General features: G+C 47.4%; 1 protein-coding gene across 1 annotated transcript; it reads left to right on the forward strand.

Moving 5' to 3' along the window:
- Window positions 1-16,831: 16,831 nt before the first annotated feature.
- NOG (noggin) lies at window positions 16,832-18,774 on the forward strand. The gene has a single exon (XM_033076741.2). The coding sequence runs from the start codon at window positions 17,487-17,489 to the stop codon at window positions 18,156-18,158; it is 672 nt and encodes a 223-aa protein (XP_032932632.1). The 5' UTR covers window positions 16,832-17,486; the 3' UTR covers window positions 18,159-18,774.
- The last annotated feature ends 2,563 nt before the right edge of the window (window positions 18,775-21,337 follow it).

The raw sequence follows: 21,337 nt of genomic DNA on the forward strand, positions 1-21,337 counted from the left end.
TGGTTGCAGCCTGAGTGTGTGCCCTGCAGTTGGCTTCAGACACAATCCTGTCCTGAGTCGCATCCCCGCGGGCAGTGACAGAGACCTGGCTGTGCCAAGAGCCAAAGCCCGTACACAACTGCAAAGCCGAGCATGTCTTACCCTCTCCTGGATACCTAGACAAGGGAGTTTTACAAAAACCCTGTCAGAGCGATGCCCAGTTTCGGTGCCCAGCACTGCAGAGCTCTCCTCCAGCACGAAGCACAGCAGCGCTGTCCGCCCCACTCACTCCTGGTTTGCCCGGAGTGCAGGACACCAGTCCACCCTGGCTTATCACAAATCACCACATCACCCTCTGTGCCAACGTGACACTACTCTTCATTGAAAGAGAAATGTAATTTTACCAGCTGAAGTCAGTGTGCCCTAATTCAGTTCAGTGACGCCCGCCGGGTCAGCTCTAGATCTGCACAGTTTACACCAGATTTACACCTCGGTACCAGCGATGCCGCTGCGGTGACCGAGCCTGCGGTGACCGACCCTGCGGTGACCGAGCCTGCGGCGGGGGGACAAAGCTTTGTCCTGAGGAGGCTCGGGTGGGGCTCGGTACCGGGCACGGGCTGAGCCCGCCCGTGCTGCCCCGATGTCCCGCCTGTGTCCGGTGTGGCACAGCCCGGGATGTGCCCTGTGACTGGCGTGGGACAGCCCGGGGGTCACTGCCTGAGCCGTGCCCGGCGCGGGGACAGCTCGAGGGTCGCTGCCCGACTGTCGCCGGTGCCGCCGGCCCGACCCCGGTGTCCCCTCAGGGCCGCCCAACATGGCGTCCCGCGGGCGCCGCCGCGCCCCCTCCTGGCGGGCGCTGGGCAGTGGCGGCCCCGCGGGAGCGGAGCCCCTCAGGGGAGCGCCTGAGGGGGGATCGGGATCCGCAGGAACCCCACGGGCGAGTGGGGTGCGGACCCTGCCGGCGCTCCCCGCAGCCCTGCCCGAGGCCCGGCACGCCTCTGCCCTCATGTGAGGCTCGTCCCGGGGGATCGCGGCCTCTTTCGCCATCGGCGGCCGCCACGTCGCAGGTGTTGGCGCTCGGGACTCAGAGATGAGCGGTGGCCGTGGCACGGTGGCATGGGGACAGCGGCCTTGGCTCCACACACTGCGGCAAACACAGCCCCGAACCCCCAGAACCCGCAGAACCCGCAGCCATCACCACCAGCCCTCAACTCGCTGTCCAGGACTCGGTTCCCTGCCCTGGGCTGGACAAGGTTTTCTGATAAAAAAGTCACAAAACACCACTGTAAGTCAGTGGGGAGCAACAGATGTGCACAAACTTGCAGGCGTTGTTCTTGGTGGATGAGTTTTTGGCAGCTGTGTGTCACCCGGGCTCGGGAAGTTGGTTAGCACAGGGATTCTTGGCACAGCTAAACTCATAAAGATCGCTCTGTTTGAGTGATTGCATCACTGCAGGTTCCTGAGTGACTCCAAACTCGAGATGCATATTTTAAATCTCCCCTGCTGTTGCTGATAATTTGTTCCATATTTACCATATTACTTAGGACTTGCAAATGGGGCGGGTTTTTTTAGAACGTAAATGTTAATTGAATTAGGTGGCCATAGCCACAGCAGGCCAAGCTCATCCCTGGCCCCAATGCCATGGCACTCCACGGGTTTAACATTCAGGGTGAATTTAGCATTATTGACTTTGCCTCAACATTAATTCATGGTACTTGAAAAGAGATGGAGCTGCGTAAACTCAGATGGTAACAATTTCTGATTGAGCTTTGTTCTGGCTTTGGATCCCAAGGTTTTCAAAGGATGAGGCTGCTGAAACTGTATTTCTTGTTCAAATTTATACTGGCATTGATACATACAGTTCCGGACTTACCCAAAGACCACAGTTCTTGTATCTGCATCTGTCAAGGTAGGACTTGGGTAACAATGTTGGTAAAATAAAAGGCTTAATGCAACAAGCTTTTAAAAGCACATTTCCTCAGCTGGGGTTTTTATGGTTTTGTTCTTCCTTAAAATCAATCTGCAAACTCCCATAACTTCATAAAAAGGGGCAGCTCAAAAGGAAATTGTCTCATGCTCTGGTGTCCTACATCCTGCAGAAATTGCATCCAATGTCGAGTATTGCATTGTTAAAATAATTGCATAAAATGACATTTAAGATGCCATAGTTACCATTTATGAACAGATTATAATTTACCATGTGGTGACAGCTTTCACTTTGGAGCAAATATAGAGTAAATAAAATCTGTGCTGTTGGGATGTGCAAGCTGATGGGAGAGCCATTGTTTCTGGGACAGCTTTTCATTTCACTTTCAACCTGCTCTGTAAATAAATTTACAGAAAAAATACAGTCAATCCATGTTGAGGAAAAGATATTTTCATTTTGGCAATTAATTTTTTTTAAAACCCCTGAAGATTCATTTCAGTGAGAGAGTACAGCTGTCATGAGCCTCAGCTACCTGATAACAGTCCAAGTGGACAATAATCTAGTTTTCAGCTTTCATGTTAAAAATCTCATTTGATGTCTGAAATTAATGTCTTTTCCTGGTATTTTTATTGCTAGATGTCTCCTCCATTTGTGGTTTAACCAATTATTTTAACTTTAATTCTTTGCCAAATGACCAGATTTACCACATACAGATCCCTATTAATGCATATTAATGCAAGTAATAAAGTATTTCATCCTGTTCTGGAAGTTAAGACTTCAGAAAGGTTCAGAAGGATCAGTAAGGATTCAGAAGAATGATTCAGGGGTTGGAAACCATACCTTAGAGCAAGATACTTAGGTAACTCTTTCTAGTTCACTTAATCAAAAGGTGACTAAGAGCTATCAGTTCACATCCTGTTCAGTTCATGAGGAGGGTTTGGATCACAGAGGTGTCCTAACATGAACCAGAAATTCCCTTCTGAACCCCAGTGCCAGGGTACTGGAGCACCTTGGAGTGAAATAGGGAGTACAGTTAACTTCTGGAGAAACTTGGTGAATACTATTTGCCCTTTGCACTCTTAAATGTGAAATTAATGTGGAAAGAACCAAGGGTACCCATCCCACTGTACCAACGGGTAAACATATTTTCAGCACAATTTAGCCAGTGCTGCTGGTGTGACAGTATCTCCTGTGCTTTAATCCATACAGGAATTATTTTGGTCTATATTGTTAACCAATCTGAATATCCAGCATGTTAGCAAACAAGTAAGGCATAGTTTTAGCCTCCATGTGATGCTTTGCAATTTATTATTAGCTTCCTATTCTGTGGACTTTCATAACACACAGTCTCTGCCCTTTTGTAATAAAAATCAACAGCTGTGGAAAAAAATGGTTTAGTTGGGCTGCAGCTCTTCCTTTGTGGATTTTGTGTCCCTGTCCTGATGACCACAGGCTCTGGAGGGTGCAGAGAGCCCAGAGCTGCAGTGCACCAATACCTTTCTGCTGCTGCCCCAGTTTGGGGCACAAGGGGCTTCTCTGCTCGGTCAGGTTGTCATCACTCAGCAGGGACAGCTGCCCAGATGGTGACCTTGCTGTCTGTGCAGTGCCCACCCAGGTGTGGGAGCATCTCCTCCAGCTCTCCATGCTAACTTTCCCCCAGTTTTTGATTTGTCAATCCACTGAGACCTCTGGAAAGGACAGTGGAAAACTATTGGAAGTGTGATAGCGACTTAAATCTTCCACCCTGACAAATACATAGCTCTACCCTGTGCCCTCCAGGCTGGCAAGAAGGCACAGATTGAAAGTGCAGGTTAACACACTGTGAAGGTTGTTTTGGTGTGAATTGATGGGGGCTGGCAAAAACACATGTAGGCTACAAAATAAATAAACTGGGACTTTTTGCATCTAGTTCTATTGAAAACTGGGACAGAAGGTCACTATTTGGAAGAAGTGACAGATACTGGAAGTCGAGTGGCTCCAATAGGAGTGTTGGTTCTGAGAGATGAGCAAAGGTAAGACCTGCCTTTTTGGATGCAGCTTGGCAGAAGTGAAAGTTGGCAGAGCTGAGCCAACAGTGAGCTCTTTAAAAACCCATCCTTGCCCTTTGAGTTCTCTGGGTACTGCATTCCCTGGGGCTGTGTGACTGTACACAGCAACACACCTTTAAGTACTTCCGTGCTGGGTTTGAGTATTGGCTCATGCTCTTCTTCAGTTGCCTGTGGGCAGGTTTATAAATTATGTGCTGAGGCTTATTTCATTTATGTGGTTTCTTGAAATATGCTTAAACTTAGGAGATATTTAGTCAGTATCTTTGCCTCTTTAAAAACATTCTGCTATAATGTTACTCATATATTAGTTTTTGGGTTTTACAGAACCTCTTAAAAACCTCTTGAGCAGCAGATCTGCAGTAAAGGTCTGCTGGCCACAAAGCCCACTGTCCTGCTGCCACCCTGTGTGGCTTGTCAAGGTGCCCCTTCTTCCCTGGTCCATCAACTGAACATTGTTGGCAACAGTGAGCAGCTAAGTAGCTAAATGTCTATTCAAAGAGTGGCCTGCCAAGTTATCAGTGCAGGCATATTTTTGTAAAGAAATATGCAGCTCAACTTGTGGTAGCCATTGAGAAGCTGAGCTGCAAAAACATCAACACCACAAGGACACAATATTTTTCTCCTGATTACAACACACTCATTTATTTTGGAATTCTTATGCCAGCTGAGGACTTCAGGGCAGTGACAGTAGAAGAGTTGTCCAGATGCCAAGGAAAAGAGAGAACTGTATATGTACTCCTGTCCTGAAATGGTAGAGGGCAAGGAGAAAGGCTGGGTAATGATTTGAAAGAATACATTCCTATAAATGTCCAGGGGAATCCACAGATTGCTCACACAACAGATACCTGCAATACTTTTGAAAATAAGTACAAAATCCAGATTATAGCTAAATTCCCTGGTCTTCCTGTACCCTTTGCAGATTCAGAACAACCCTTCTATTAAGATAAATGATTGCCTTTCAAATTAGCTGGGAAAGCCATCACATAATAAAGTGATTGTGATGGGAGCAATCCCAGTGCTTAGGGCCAGAGAGATAGTGGGCTCTGACATCTGACCAGGGTGGCCAAGCAGCAGACAAAGAGTAAACAAATAACTATAATAGAGACTTTGTGTGGGGTTATGTGGAAAACTCAAATCACTGTGTCTCTCTATAGTATGTGTAGACAGGTTTTTTTACCTCTGACTATGGTACCATTTCTGTGTGGAGACAGCCCCTCCAGATCTCAGCATTATTTAAAACTTTTAAATTCTCTGGCAGTTCACAGCACTAACTTTTTGAAAGAGACTGTGTTCATCACAATGTGGAGCACAGTCTGTATAGCCATGTGCAGAGGCTGTGCAGTAGTTTCTCCTGGGTCCTATCACAGAATCTGATGCTTTTAAGCCTTCTTTTAAAAGGCACTTTTTTTTCTGTTTTATCTGGAAAAAAATGAGCATAGGTTGAGGTACAGGTGTGCTGAGGCAAACCAGAAGATGGTTCTGTTTCATTCTCTACCTTCTGTCCTGCCATCTGTTACCTCAAAGGTTTAACTTATGCTATAAATTTTGCAGGGAGTAAAGATGCCTTTTTCTTACACATTTGCACAACAGCAGACATGGGTGGTCCACGTCCAAGCTTTTAGATACTACGATAAAATAAATAATAAATCTTTCAAAGGGTATCTTTTTTTTGTACTCCCATGATCATCATGGCTGTTGATGTTGTTTTATGGCTGGAGAACCAAGACATAGATGGTCTCCAGTCAAAGTTATCAAGTATCCCCTAATTGTGTCTGTGCTTATTCAAACCACCTAAGAGCTGGTATTTCATACCAGGACTTTATGTGTTCAAAGCCCAGTTCCAGTTGGTTTGCACTGCAGCTGTTGTGAATGCACACCCTGCTATGAATGGAGCCCAAGTGAGGCTGCATAGCTTAAGTGTTGTTGAAAATGAGACATAGACATTAAGTGGCCATCTGTGGAAAGTTTTCAGTTGCTTTCATGCTACTGTACTGGGATTTGTGGCAGAACCCAGGGAGAGAATTCATTTTTCTGTGATGATGTTCACTTCCTGCAAGTGCTGCCTTTATCTTCCTGCAATCTTCTGCTTGGGGCAGATAACCTAATTACTGTAACAAATCAGGGAATCCTGTTTCTGCAACAGTTTCCTTTCACTGTATATCCATTGTCAGGTGCACCCACACCAGCACAGAGGTGAAAAAGGAAGTCCACACACTGACTGTAGAAAGAAGTGTGGGGAACAAATGGCACTTGCTCAAATAATGTAAAGCTGCAGCCAGAAGTGTAAGAACAATTCAGGGCTGCTTCTCAAACAATAATGGCACATGACAGAACGTGGTCCAGTATCAAAAATGTGCTTCCTCAACACCAAGACAGTCCAGCTTCATTCCTTTGTGTATCACACTTCTGACTAAAGGCACTTGAAGGTCCTCTATCCCCAGGATGGGTATTTGCAAAGCAGAGATAAAATGGTGAGAAGTATTACAAAGGCAACAATTATATTTCTAATTGATGAATAACTTCCACTGTAATGAAATCAGAACATGCTATAAAATCCATAAGCCCTGTGGTCTACCCCTGCCAACATGATAGTTTACAAAAGATAGGAACTGGTCCTCTTCTTGGTTTTGCTGTTTTGTGGCCCTGGGCAAGCTGATTTGCTACTTTACTTCCTTCTATTCTTCATTCTCAAGTTTTGTGTGTGCTATCTGTCGAGATGGTCAAGAATGCACACCTTGACCTGCTGTTCAACACATGCCCCATGCTCACTGCAGAGGGATTCTGGTTACACTGCACTGACATTCACCTGATACATTTCACTGCAAGGTGGTAGAAGGACCTGAGGGAACTGAACTCAACAGAATAATCACTGAGCAAACACTGAGTACCCATAGCACAGTGCAGAAATCAGACTGGTTTGAAAGCTGTTGGATTATTTTACCAGTGGCTCTGATAATAAATCTCTTTACAGCACTACAGCTGTCCTTGTATACCACTGCATACATGTTCGTGATGTTTTGAAAATTTTCAAAGCAGCCTTTTCCAACATTCTAAGTCTATATTACAGCAGTCTTATCTCCTTCTTAAATAGCTTCTTTGTCTCATGAATGATTTAATTTAAACCAATCAAATCAAAGTCAGCCTTCATTATGAGCAGCGGCACATGGCACTGCAGGATTTTAAAGCACTGACGGATTTCAGAGCTCCGTTTTCAGTTCTATCATACACCATCTCTTCAGTTCAGGGGGTGACTGGCTGCACCTCTATCAGCAGTGAGCCATGCAGCCCAAATGGAGAACAGTCAGGTTGTCCTGGCCCTTGGGAGACAGGGTGAGATGGGCTCCTTTAGCCAACTAAATCTGCCTCCTCCCGCTGGTTTGAGCACATCAGGGTCCTACTGACTGGACAAACAGGACCTATGCCAGGACAGAGGTTTTCAGTGACAGGAAGCTGTTCTGAGGGGTTTGTTCCTCTTGGACATTCATTGGCAGCATCCCTGCTCAAGATACCTGTGTGTACAAGCATTCACACTCCCATCTGCTGCTTTTTCACCAGCTAGGCAAACAGGGATCTCAGGGAATCAAGAGGCTCGATGGCTCTTTGTTGCTGTCTTTTGGAAGGCTCTGTTGCCCATTAAAATGCATGTGAGGTTTTTCTGTCACTTCACAGGCTTCTTGAATTAACCCCCTTCCAATGTCAGGATCTAAGCTGCAGGTTCAGTCTCTTACCTTTAAAATCTGTGCATTAAGCACCTTGTATCTTATCTGGTATAGCTGTTGAACTAATCAATGAACATGCTACTATTTACATTTATCCTTCCAAGCTGAGAGATCATGCACCACTGGCATTGAAAAGACTGAATGATTTGCCCCGGTTCATGCTTCTGAATAAAATTGACAGCTATGAGATGGAAATGTTCAGCTTGTGTTTTAATTTGCTGCAGGAAAGATTTATCAGACAGAGGTGAAGTCTTTGACCCAGTTCTGTCCTACTGGGGTCTCTCTGTACAAGCGACAGAGGGAAAGGAGGGGTCCCAAGCACTGGTATTTTCAGGTTGCTTGCTCCCCCAGTTACAGCCAGTGGGATTTTAGGATAACTCATAGCTCGGTGCTGCAGCCTGAGCAGAGGTGTTGCAGGGCTGGTCAGGGATCGGTGCAGAGCAGGGCTCGGGGCAAGGAGAGGCCGGGCACCTCCCGGTACCACATCCACTCTCAGGGAGCGGTCCGGGAGCAGAGGATCCCTCCGGATGCTGCCGGCTGCAGCCCGAGTGGCTCCTCCGGTTCCCGGAGCTGCTCAGAGACACCGCGGCCGGGGAAGCGCAGGGTGGGTCGGGGCTGGCAGAGCCGGGGCTGGCAGAGCAGAGCGGGGGGCTGGCAGAGCTGGGGGCTGGCAGGGCTGAGCCGGGGCTGACAGGGCAGAGCCGAACCGGGGGCTGGCAGGGCAGAGCCGGGGCTGGCAGAGCTGGGTAGAGCCAGGGGCTGGCAGGGCTGAGCCGAGCCAGGGGCTGGCAGGGCTCAGCCGGGGGCTGGTAGAGCTGGGCAGAGCCAGGGGCTGGCAGAGTCGAACCGGGGGCTGGCAGGGCAGAGCCGGGGCTGACAGGGCAGAGATGGGGGCTGACAGAGCTGGGGGCTGGCAGGGCTGGGCAGAGCCAGGGGCTGAGCCGGGGGCTGGCAGGACAGAGCCAGGGGCTGGCAGGGCAGAGCCGGGGGCTGGCAGGGCAGAGCCGGGGGCTGGCAGGGCTGAGCTAGGGGCTGGCAGGGCAGAGCCAGGGGCTGGCAGAGCCGAACCGGGGGCTGACAGGGCAGAGCTGGGGGCTGGCAGAGCTGAGCCGGGGGCTGGCACAGCTGAGCCGAGCCAGGGGCTGAGCCGGCCCGGCCCGGGGCTGCGCTCCACGCAGGGAGCCGGCGGTCCGCGGGCCTGGGGGCAGGGCGGCTGTCTATTTTTAGTGAGGGTTTTATAGAGTGGATCCCTGCGGTCTGGCTCCACACTGAAATATTGTCCTAGTCTCAATGACATAAACACAGGGCCAGCCTGTGATCCTGGCGCCAGCTTCAGCTTAGGGAATGTGAATGAAAGTACCAGTGGGGTCCAGGCAAGGAGAAGAAAAAAATCCCGACTGTAATTACAAATAAATCCCAAACCCTTTCGCTCTCATGGCTCACTTAGTGCAGCAAATAGCCTCTGATTCTCTACAAATAAGTCCCAGCTTAGTTACTGACAGATCTACCAAGAGGCAGTTAATGGAATAATGACTAAGGGAAGCTTAGGGTAATTTACAAACAGTTCCTGGTGTTGGAGGGTGATTGCCCCCAGCTCGCCCCCCTCCCTGCTCCCTTCAGCTCCTGCAGCGGTAAGCACCAGGCAGGACCTAAGCCTAGCACACCAGGACCCTCCTCGGCTCCTCACGGAAGGCTGCTGTTTATTTATTTATTTATTTATTTATTCAAGAGATCTCACACAAGAATGATGACAGGCAAGCTCCAATATCTGTCTCCCTCGGGAGAGCAGTTTAGGTTACTTCTGTCAAGCAAGATAATTCCTGCCTTCTTTTTTTTGATGAGAAAAGTGGGGAGATCTTCAGTGAAAGTGGCATAAAAAGCCATCCCTGCCATGAGATGCTTTAGATGCAGTGTTCTTCCTTTTGCTTCTTTTTCTGTTACAAAGGCATCTCTCTTCTTTGACTCCCTTGCCTGAGCCTGTTTCAATACCTCGTACTTGAGCTGAAATGCTCATTTTGCTGACCAAAGTTAACCTTTATGTTCAAAGTGGCACTTCCAGAGTGGTCAGTGTAATGCTTCTTTTTGTTTGATTTTGATCTTTTTGTAGATCAGAACAGGATCATGTGTCTTTGGAACACTACTCTGTCAAGAATGGGAGAAATGGGAAGGCTGTTCCTACATGAGAACAATTGCACATGCATGTAAAGAGAACAAATAATAGTCAAAATATATGCCATTGTGTCTGGCATGTTATTGAACTGCTGATGTGTTTATTATGAAAACAAGTACTTCAAAAGGTGATGTGGCTTCAGGACACGTGCTAGGCAGCAAAGATCCTCAGTTGAAGTGTTATTATTTCAGTGATGCTTGAAAGAAAATGATCCTGACCCATGTCTGTGTGGAAAAGCCTAGCTGGCTGTTAGTCCTGTGATGGGTTGTTTTTTCTTCCTGTGCCATCCCAGGCTTTCTGAGTATCTGTGTTCAAAGGAGCAAGGTAAAAGTCACTTGGTGTTTCCTATTTGAAAGAAAAACACAAAGTCCTTATTCAGGCTTATCAGAGGAACTTCACTGAACATAGGCAAAGCTGTGCTGTGAGCAAAGCAGTAATTTGTGACTTCTCTGTGTGCTGTGGGGCTTTTTGTCTCATATTCCTGCAGTACCCTCCTATACCCCCTGTCAATTCTCTTTTAGAGACTGTGGCGTTGTGGGATGTTGCTCAGTACCCAAAAGCTTTTAACTCTTATCCTGTAATTAATGCTTTGTGTAAACTGCAATAAAGGAAGGATATTAAAAAAAAAAAAAAGGTGGGGGGGTATGGACGACCGACCAACATATTTAATGAGGATGAGTAAACACACCCAAGATGTAACTGTAGATATAAGAAAAATAAAAGCAGCTGGGGGGCTTCTGAGACATTGTTTGTCTTGAAAGTGATGAGAAGAGGCACCATCAAAAGACTTGTTTTACTACAGTCATGCTTCATTATAGGCAAGGAGAGTGTGGGGAAGGGGAGGGGTGGGGGTTCTCTACGTGACCAGGTTGCCAGAAGAGAGAACCTAACTCGTTTGCATGGCCTAATTAATCCCTGAACCCAGTCAAAGCCCGAGTCAGAGGGAGAGAGCAAATGTCAGACCTGTGTCTGGGAAGCCCAGATTCATTATTTTACTTGCCTGGGTCTCTTTGCCTTCAGAAGCAAAGACTTGAAACTCCCAAGCCAAAGAAACATCTCAGTGATTCCTACTGAACATTACCAGATTTGGAGTCAGTCTCAGATACAAATGCCTGTTTCTGTATCTGAATTAATCCCATAACCCCATGAGTGTGCCTGTTTCATCATTTGTGAGAGAAAGAGGCAATCATTCCATGTGCCACTAAAGGTACAAGTTTTTTGGAGAAGTCTCCTATTGAACATAGAGCTTTTCACAACCAGCCCAGCCACTGTGGATTTGTATCTTGGGACATTTTGTAGTGGCTGCAGAGATAATGCCATGCACACAACTCTGGCTGATCATTGTGATCTACTTCTTTTTGAAGAGATCAGATTCCCTGAAGGGATAAAGCACAAGAAGCTGGAAAAGAGTGATAATACAAAATGCTGGGGAATGACATCCAGTTTAATCTTTCTCTAGTTATTAAAGCTCCTTCATTCTTGCACATTTTCTAGCCAGAGCAAATTTAAAGAATTTCTAATAAAGCAGTGGTTCTGAATTTGTGGGACCTTCTGCTGCTGCACTTATTCTTGAGGCAAAACCCTAGTGAGGAGTTGTTTTATATAGAGGCTAAATTCTGTTCTTTTATTACACTGTAGCCAGGATACTTCTTGTGACCATAAAGTGCAGCCATTCTACATTTAGTCCAGGATTTCTGAGTCAGATATATTTGAGATCCTGTTCCCTCTGGCTCTCTGATCAGGATTAGATCCTGCCTCTTGGACTTTGTACTTCCACAAAACCCATGAGACTCTTGGAACATTTTACACCAGAATCTGAGGCAATGTGTACTGAGTGCAGGGGACCTGGGGGCTCAGGGCTGAGATGATAGAAGTACTTTTAAAAGAAGTTTCAGTTTTCCTTCATTCATAAGCAAAGGGCTAAATATGATGTAATTGGATTTATTTTTTCCTCTTCACCCCCACTGGAGCCAGAAAAATGAAGTAGTTGGGAGAAAAGGGGTTGTCATTTTCAGTCAAGCAGTCATTCATCACGTAGCATTAGACAATTAGCAATAAAACATTTGAAGGGCTCCATTGGTGCTAAAAGGGCGAGGGGGTCTTTTTAAATATCAGAGGTGAGAAATGTTATGTATCAGGGTTATTCAGTAGCTGGCATCAATGAATCACTCCCATGCACACAGCCTTGATTGGGGGGGTTGCTGTATTTTTCGCTTCATTGAATCTTTGTCCCTCAGTTGTCTTTAGTGTTTTATAAAAAAAGGAATAGTAAAAACTTGGTTTATCTCAATAGATGTTTATCTTAATGACCAGGCTGGCTAAAATGAATAAATACATTCCTACTTGCCATGTGTGTATATATGTAATATATGCTGCCACAGGGAGTTTGTTTGGATAAACAATGTTGCCTGTGTGGAAATTCAGATCCCCTTCAGGAGCCATTGCTTGTAAATATAAGTGTCATTTTTAACATTAAAAATGCCTTGGTTTCTGTTTCATCTTTTCCAGTTCTCCCACTGGCTTCCCTGTCCATAATGAATTGGCCTGCACACTGTGAGACACTGGTGTCTTCTCTTGACTGCTGAGATGTTAGGATTTGGCACAAAAAATAGGATATTTAGGTGGAGTAGAGGAGGGGGAGGATTTAGAAAAACTTTGTGTTTCTTCTGTTGCAAACCTTTTGCGTAAATAAATAAATAATTAGAACTAATTCCTCCAAGTGGGGCTGTAGCCAAGAAAACTCTGTTCTGAGAGATTCAGATTTACGGCAGAAGACACTGCTGAGAGAAAAAGCAAGAAACAGAGACAGTGGAGTTCCACCTCCCATGATATATAGAGCCAAGGGAGGTATAAATACCCATCACTTCCCGGACCCTCTTTAAAAAAAAAAAGACAAACACCCAGGATCCTGTCTCTGGCTGGCTTGCAGCAAGGCGCCCTCATAAAAGCTAAGATAAACAGTTTATCAGCAGATGAATGCACAAGCTCTGGTCTAAAGACAAAAGTCTATACCTTAGCAAAAATGCAGAAGCAAGAGGAGAGTGGGCTGAGAATCAAGGAGGCACACTATTTTAGGAGGAAGAATGACATGTAATGAGAAAAATACAGCAATTCTGTAAGGATTTTTTTTAAGGCAATGGGAACATCTATGTATATACCTAAAAGACTAAGAAATAACTTTTTATTTGTGGGGTCTTCTTTTTTTTTCTTGTTTTTTGATTAATTGTTTTAATGCATTAGTCATCTTACTCCGCTATAAAACATTCATCCCAGAGCTTAGTTTCAAAATATATTATTTATCACTGTAGATAGAGGTTCTTGGCCAAATGTATCCTTCCCTGTCTCCATTCTGTTGAGATTTCAACGTAGAGTTTTGCTCTCTCAAAAAATGTTTTAGCTTCCAAAGTTTTTGATTCAAAACTGTTTTCCTTCAAAGCAACTGATCACCTGCTAACATTGTCATCCTCATCACAGCCCTTATTCTGTGTGTCAGGAAAGGGAAAGGGAAATTGCTGAGGTACCTTCCTCGTGAGGGAAGAGAGACAGAGCACCACAAAGATCCAGCAGGATGTCCCTGAGTTTTCCACACTAAAGAAAGTAGTTTCAAAGCAGTGGAATGGTGGTACATGGATTCCTGGGAGGGTCATACATGACCCTTGATAGCTCATAATGCAGACTGGTCATCTGATATATTTGGACTATATAAAATGGCTGCAGGCTGTGCATCTCCTTTAGAATTTCTTAAGGGATTCAGTTTTTATAAAAAGGGCAGAAAAGGAGTTCCTTACAAAATTTAAAAGGCGTATAAAGGAAGAGGAAACTAGAAGCTTGCTAGGATCCAAGACTAAAATTGAAGTGATTTTAATTCAGTTATCTGCTCTTTTAAACACAGGTTTCCTCAACAGTTTTAGTAAAACAGGAGACTCTTCCCTCTGTATTGTTCCATTGATACTGGGAGCATCTAATCAAACTCTCCAACACTTCCATAAAAGAGGCAAGGATCAGCATTCCTGCTCTACAGATAAGGAAAGGCAGAGCTATGAACTGTGCTGCCATATGAGAAATTTGCATGACAGCTGAGCACAGGATTCATTTGGTGATGCTTTTGGTTTTCCCTTCCTTTCCTTAACAATCATTTCATTTCAATGGATTTTTTAAAACAAATCAAAAGGCAATGAGAGCATGATTTAGATGATCTTTAAGTGTAAAGGGAAGCAAGAATAGTTGTAAGGAAGCCTCCACTCCTAAGGAAGGCACAGCTTTGCCAATCACACCTGGCACAGTTCTTCTTCATCCCAGTTTTGCAGTGTTTTATTACTCTCTGTGAGATTCCCTCTGTGTTTTACAGTGGTGCATGCATCATGCCCGAGACCACTGCTTACAGACCAGGCTGACTTGACACCAGGCTGAATTCAGAGGGATGTCCCTGGGCTGGGTGAAGTAGGTCAGGCCGTTTTCTGTCAGTAGATTTACCAGGAAATGAATATATTCTGAATTGTTTCTGTGCATCCTCGCTGCTGTGGACTGAATTCAGCTGCTTACATAATGTGTTTTCAGAGCTGTGCCTCCAGAGCCATGCAGGCTGCATTCCTCTTCTCTCCTCATCAGCAATGTGACCCTGAAGAAGTGGCATCTTACTCTTGCTCACATTGGCTTCCTGTGTGCCTTGAAGGTTGTATTTGCTTTGTCTATGAAAAAACACATTTTTACTACTGACAGCACTCCAGAACCAATAAAGCTGAGGCAAAGGGAGTTGTTCTACTCTGATCTACTCAGTAGAGTGACCAGCTGAGGCCTCTTTGAGCTGCTGGCCTCTCTCCCTATTCCAGGAAAGGCTGGCATCATACGCAGACCCTGGATCATGCCCTTTACCTTCAGGTTTCATTTACTGCTGTTTTCAGCAAGCCTTGGAATAAACCAATTTCTTTTCCCTCTGACCCAGAGGCCTCTGGCAGAGTTACTGGCAGCTCTTTCCCAGTCCTGCTGTCAGCCATTCCACCAAGAAATTCTTGGGCCACAAGTGACTTCTGTCACTTCTGCATCCCTCGAGCTTTCCTGGCCTCTCCAGGAGCCCAGCGCACCTGAGGCAAGGCAGCATCCACACTTGAGGAATTACTGAGCCCAGCCTGCTCTGCTCAGAACAGATCTGGGGCTTAAAGAGGGACAGAGAGGCTTAAAGAGCCTCATTCCAGAAATATTTCATTGTACAGGTAACTCAGTTGAGGAGCAAAAGGTCTTGTCTTCCAGTCCTTGTTTAGGGTCACAGTTTTCAATGTAGAATCTTAAACATCTGGCATGGAATAGATGGGAACATAGGCCTTATCACCTTTCGTTTTTAGACTTAAGAGACTGGTAGTTAAAGAATTGGTTTCAAATACCAGCTGAGTAAAACTGAATTTATTATTAAAAAATAAATGCAAGTTATTAGATGTAACTTCTGAATTTTTGCTTCTGTTCTGTTTCTGAGGTGTGGCTTCTCACTTATATCCAGGGACAACTTTTTTGCCAAATTTCAGCAATTAAACTTTATTAGGGTCTGGGTGAAGGTAGAGAACTCAACTTGCAGGTGAAAAAAAGTGTAATAAAACTCCAGCAGATCTTTGACTGAGATTGTAGCAGCAAGTGTCACCATGAGGCTCTTTCAGAGTGTTGACCTTAGGTCAGTTTTCCATTTTTTTCATGTAATGTTTTTTAGTTATGTATTATTTATAAAATGCCTGATATGTTCTGGAATAAAGCAAAGCTAAGAGTTATATTAAATTGAAAAGTGGGAGTAAAAATAGTTTAAAAATATATTTTTTATAAAAAACACCCAATCTCGGTAATATGATCGATGTTATTACTTTCATAATGAACCTAAATTTGAAGGTTAAGATTTAAACAAATGCATAAATAGCTTACTTGAAATGGCTTAGCTTCAGTCCCATTAAACTTAGGCTCCTAAGTGCCTAAGTAGCCTGCCGGAATAGGATTCAAGCACTTCAGGAAATTTTACTCAAACCGTAATAAGCCTTCCAGCCATACTGCCTGCCACGCCGTGTAAGTGCTCTTTGCAAAACAGCAATTCTGCCGTGGAAGTGGCATTTAGTATCAAATTTTAAATTGTTTTATGTATTTGCCATTGAGGCACTCTCCATCTCTTCCGTACGGATTGAGAGCATAACTGGAAATTGCGTTTCTGATGAAGTCTTAGCGAACTCCCAGAAAATCGCTAAGCAAGTGCTCCGGAGAGAGCAGCGGGGCCGGGCAGTCTCCCGGAGCATCCGCCATGGGAGCCGAGCTGCCGGGCTCGTCCCGGGGGAGCGCAGGTCCGTGCGGGGTCCCACGCGGCCGCAGCCCCCGAGGTGCGTGCGGAATCCTCGGGAGCCGCCTCCCCCCACCCGCAGCTCCCCGGTGCTCTGCCCGCGCTCGCCCGCGCGGCGCGGGAGGCTCTGGCCGAGTTCCTCCGGCGCCGAGAGCATCCCGCGGCTCCGCGCTGTCCCGGTGCCCCCCGGCCCGCCCGCGGGCAGCCCCCGGCCCGGCGCGGCGCCGCCAGCAGAGGGCTCGCTCAGCCCGGGCAGGCGCCCGGCGGCGCCGGGGCCGCGGGCAGAGCGTCCGCAGCGGCCCCGCGGGCGGGCAGCGCGCCCCGCGCCCATGTGCGCACCCGGGCAGGCGGCCCCCGGCGGCCGCGCAGCGCAGGCCGGGCCGGGAGGGCGCGGGCAGCCCGCGGAGAGCCGGGACAGCCGGGACAGCCGGGACAGCCGCCGCCCTCCGCGGGCGGCCGGGCCGCGCTGCCGCGCCGGGCGGGCGGGAGAGGCCGCGCTCCGCGCTCACGGGGAGAGCGGCGCGGCGAGGCCGAGCCCGCAGCCGGCGGAGCCGCTCCGAGGAGCGGGCGCCCAGCCGGGCTCAGCCGCCGGCTGCCCCGGGCACGGCAGCATCTCCCGGGGCGCGGCGGCTCGCGTGAGCGGCGGCGTGCGGAGGGCGGGGGGAGGCGGCGGCTCCCGCCTCAGCCTTCCCCAGCAGAGGGTGCCTGCCGGTGGGAAGGGGGAAGCCGCGCTCTCCTGGACTTTTGTGGGAGTGGGGGTTGTGTTGTGTGTGTGGGTTTTTTTTAAGGGGGGTGGGGTGGGTTAGGAGAGAGTCTGTGGTTTCCATGGAGATGAAGCTGAAAGTGCAGGAAATTTAAAGGCTTTGGGTCCTTGCAAAGCAGACAAACTGGTGCCAACGTGCGTGGCTGCTGTTACTGCTGAGGAGGCTGCTTTGCAAACGGCGGAGAGGAGCGGGGAGGAAGAATCGGCAGCAACTTCTTCCACACGCACGGGCGGACAACGAGGAGCGGCAGCAGCAAGCAGAATTCGTAACAAAAAGAGGCATCTCCCGTTCCCGGGAAGGGCGAGAAGCAGCAGCAGAATTTTGGAGCGGCTCCACCAGGAGAAATTTTATAGAGAAGCCTGCAAGAGAGAGTGTTTGCAGGGGGCTTGTTCTCCGGGCTTATCAGGGGGCTGTCTTTGCTGGTGGTGCGGCGAGTGGAGGTGATTCCCCTCAAAGACGAGTTATTTTGGATATCCCCGTACAAGTTTTCTGATGTATTCGCGTGCACCTTCTTCCCTTGGTGTTTGGTGAATCCAGCCCCCCTTTCCCCCCCCACCCCCACCGGTCTCCCAAGGATGGATCATTCCCAGTGCCTTGTGACTATATACGCCTTGGTGGTTCTGCTGGGTCTCCGGCTAGAGCAGGGCGCCTGCCAGCACTATCTGCACATCCGACCGGCTCCCAGCGACAACTTGCCCTTGGTGGATCTAATCGAGCACCCGGACCCTATCTTTGACCCCAAGGAGAAGGATCTTAACGAGACCTTGCTAAGGAACCTCATGGGCGGACACTTCGACCCCAACTTTATGGCTGTTTCCTTGCCCGAGGACCGGCTCGGAGTGGACGATCTAGCTGAGCTGGACTTGCTGCTCAGGCAGAGACCCTCGGGAGCGATGCCCAGCGAAATCAAAGGGCTGGAGTTCTACGACGGGCTGCAGCCGGGCAAGAAGCACAGGCTGAGCAAGAAGCTGCGCAGGAAGCTGCAGATGTGGCTTTGGTCCCAAACCTTCTGCCCGGTCCTATACACGTGGAACGATCTCGGCAGCCGCTTTTGGCCCCGGTATGTCAAAGTGGGCAGCTGCTACAGTAAAAGGTCTTGTTCAGTCCCCGAAGGCATGGTTTGCAAACCTGCCAAGTCCGTGCATTTAACGATCCTGAGGTGGCGGTGCCAGCGCCGGGGCGGGCAGAGATGCACATGGATACCCATCCAGTACCCCATCATTTCGGAGTGTAAGTGCTCCTGCTAGGGCTGGCACTTCCCTCCGCTCCCCTTCTCCAGCGGACTCACGTGGACCTTTGCTGCAACAAAAATAAAAGACATTTGCTTTCTGGTTAACGTTGTTATGCACTGTAACGTGTAGGAGAATGTATATTGTGTGTATATATGGCACCGGTTTAATATACTATTAAAAGGTCAGTATTATACGTGAAATAATCAGCGTCTACTGTATTTTCAAGACTATTACCCTGATCGTTGCTAATGTATCTTTTTTTTTTTTTTAATTTATATTCCAGAGAGAAGTTGCTTCGCTTTGGCGAAGTAGGTTTTTTGTTGGGTGTTTTTTTTTTTTTTAATAAAAGGATTAAAAAATACAAACCAAACTTTTTGATAAGAAAACGTTTAAAGCTATTTTCCATTATTCGGAAAGAGTATGTGTGAGGGTTTTTTTTTTTTTTCTTTTTCCTTACGGACTTTAGATTTAAAGTAAAAATGAATAAACGCCTAGAGCACAATGTTAGTGTAAATAGAGAGAACAGTTTGAATGACTTAATCCTATGTAAATGAAGAGTATCTGCTATTTATTCTTTATATCCTTGTAGTAAAAGTGCAGTGCAGAATTAAAGTCAACCACTAAAACACGAGCCGTTTGGATTCTGTTTGCTTTTTGGTTTGGCCGCCGTCGGGGGGGCTTTCTTCTCTCTCCTCCTCGTTCTCCACGCTCAGCAGGACGTTTGGTGGTGGCAGGGGGAGGTGGGAACCTGCTCACGACTCTGTTAGAGGGGCTCAGCGGCACCTACACGGCCGCAGTGTCGGAGCTGGGGGTGGCCGCAGGGCTGGGGCTGTGCCCCGCGGAGCCGCTCCCGCGGCCGCGCAGCCCTGCCCAGCTCGGTGGCAGCTGCTCGGGGATTTTTCTTTTAACCGCTTGACATTTCATTTACAACGGGACACGTGTCTTTCACACCTACCATTGTGGTGGGACACTGCTGAAACTTGACCCCTGGTCTTTGGGGGGTTTCAGCGCAGACACGTTATTAGCCTGATCCTGTGACAGCCCCGCACAGCGCCCGGCCCGGCCCGGCCCGGTTAACTCCTTGGGGTCTCGCCGGCTCCGGACCATCGCCACCCTGCCGGGCTGCCCGGGGCTCGGGAGTGCACCCCTGCCTTGGGGAGTGAACCCCCTGTCTGAACCCCCTGCCTGAACCCCTTGCCTCTGGGAGTGCACCCCTGACTCAGGGAGTGAACCCCTGCCTGAACCGCCTGCCTGAACCCCTTGCCTCGGGGAGCTCACCCTCTGCCTGAACTCCCTGTCTGGGGGAGTGCACCCCTGCCCCGAGCCCCCTCCCTGCAGGCACCCGGGGAGCACGGAGCTCTGCAGCCGGTGCCGCCCGCTCCCGGCCCGCCCCCCGGGGCCGCCCCCGCCCGCTCCCCGCTCTCCTCGGGGCTGCGGGACAGCCCGGCCCGGTCCCGGTCCCTGTCCCCGTCCCCCGGAACCCGCAGCCGGCCCGCGGCTCCGCTGGGACCCGGCCCAATTAGCGACGTGTTGGACTTTTACGTGCTGGGCGAGCCGACTGTTCCTATCTCATAGATACCAACTGCGAAAACAAACTCTCCACGTGTTCTTCAAAGGTTCCCTGACAGTGCAGAAAGCCTTTTCCTTATTTATCTTGGAGCCAAAAAAAACTTTTTTTTTTTTTTTTTTTAAATTTCTCCTCCAAAACTCGGAGGGAATCTATGCTAATCATTTTAAACCCATGAGACTTTCATTGAGCCGAGGCAGCCCTGCTTTCTCTGACGCTCAGTTCGGTGTCTCCGAATGCATATTCATTCCCTCGCTCAGTCTCTCGGTGCGTTTTACCGCCCGTCTCTTTGCTCTAATTTCAATAGTTTTGGGAGGGGGGAAGAAAATCAGATCTTGGGACATTTAGGGTATTCATTAACCTAGTGAAGAGGAACAGAGGCATTATTACTCACATAGAAGGCACCCTGCCCCCATGTCTATCTAAGGGTTCATTGTAAAAGGATTAAAAGTTAAAGACCTTCATCTTATGATTCTTTCATTTAATCTTCGTGGCGCCTGAAAGACATGCTGGATGGATGATCACATTTAAAATATTCCTAATGTCGGCTACCTTAGGACTCCAGGCAGGGCAAACAAACGTAATTTATTTCCAGAAGAAAGGGTATATTGAGATGTTTAAGTTTATGAACCACCATTACCATGTATATTTGTTAGGTTCTGACAAATACCCAAATAACATTAAAATCAGCCATTCATCACATATGAATTTATGCAAAACCTTGTATGCCTGGGGCCAATATTTTTTTAGACAGAGTTTCACTTGCAAAAAAAAAAAAAAGTTTATTTAAAAAAAAAAGGCAAGATTTTTTCATGACTGGTAAACACGAGAATTATGTGAACAGAAACTATTTCATGCTGGGATGGCAGCCAGGGACTCGGGAATGTCAACAAAAGTTCTCAGAAGGTTGAAAATGTCACTGGATTACAATACAAGGTCCTTTGCCCCATTAGCAAACTTTGCTAAAGTAATATTCCCACTACTTAGCAAGGGGGCTCACCTAGTGATTTATCTGTCTGTGATCCCAGCAATGGGGCAAACAGGGACTTCATCTGGAAACCACTTCTGACTGCTGGCTTCAAGATTTAAAAAATTTTATGTGTGCAGAGCTGAGTGTATATTGGTGACTGTTAGGTGAGTGCAAAAGAAGTGTGCTGTTAATGTAGTCTAAATGCCTGTCACCTTATCTGTCTTAATTTTAATCTGAGGGTCATTGTCATCAGAGAGTCATGTGCACATACATGCTTTCTCAAGCAATAAAACCCTGTTAATAAATTTATGAGAATATTTTGTGTTTTAAAAAATCAAGTTTCACCATCCATGAGACCCATGTTGTTCTGTTTTTTCTAATAAATAGCTAAATTTTGTCAGCTGGTAGATCAAAAATAAACTAGTAGCTTTCACTGTTTTTTCTGGTCAGGTCTACTTTCTGGTCCTCTTAGCCTGGTGTTGAAATGCTTGGCTTGTAGTGGAAGTGTTTCAAGCCAAACAAATAAAATATCTTTCTGATGAATGTTTGTATGCAAATCTATTTAATATTAGATTTTGTAATATGTTTTTGTAGCAAAATTGAGTTATAGCCCTTTTAAATAGAAATCAATTCATAACACAGCCAGTTTTTCTTTGC

This window comes from Catharus ustulatus, chromosome 20 (genome assembly GCF_009819885.2).
Source record: "Catharus ustulatus isolate bCatUst1 chromosome 20, bCatUst1.pri.v2, whole genome shotgun sequence".
Classification (NCBI taxonomy): domain Eukaryota; kingdom Metazoa; phylum Chordata; class Aves; order Passeriformes; family Turdidae; genus Catharus; species Catharus ustulatus.

Bases quoted from the DNA above. Each gene is read 5' to 3' on its own strand.
- NOG (XM_033076741.2), top strand. From the start codon at position 17,487: ATGGATCATTCCCAGTGCCTTGTGACTATATACGCCTTGGTGGTTCTG.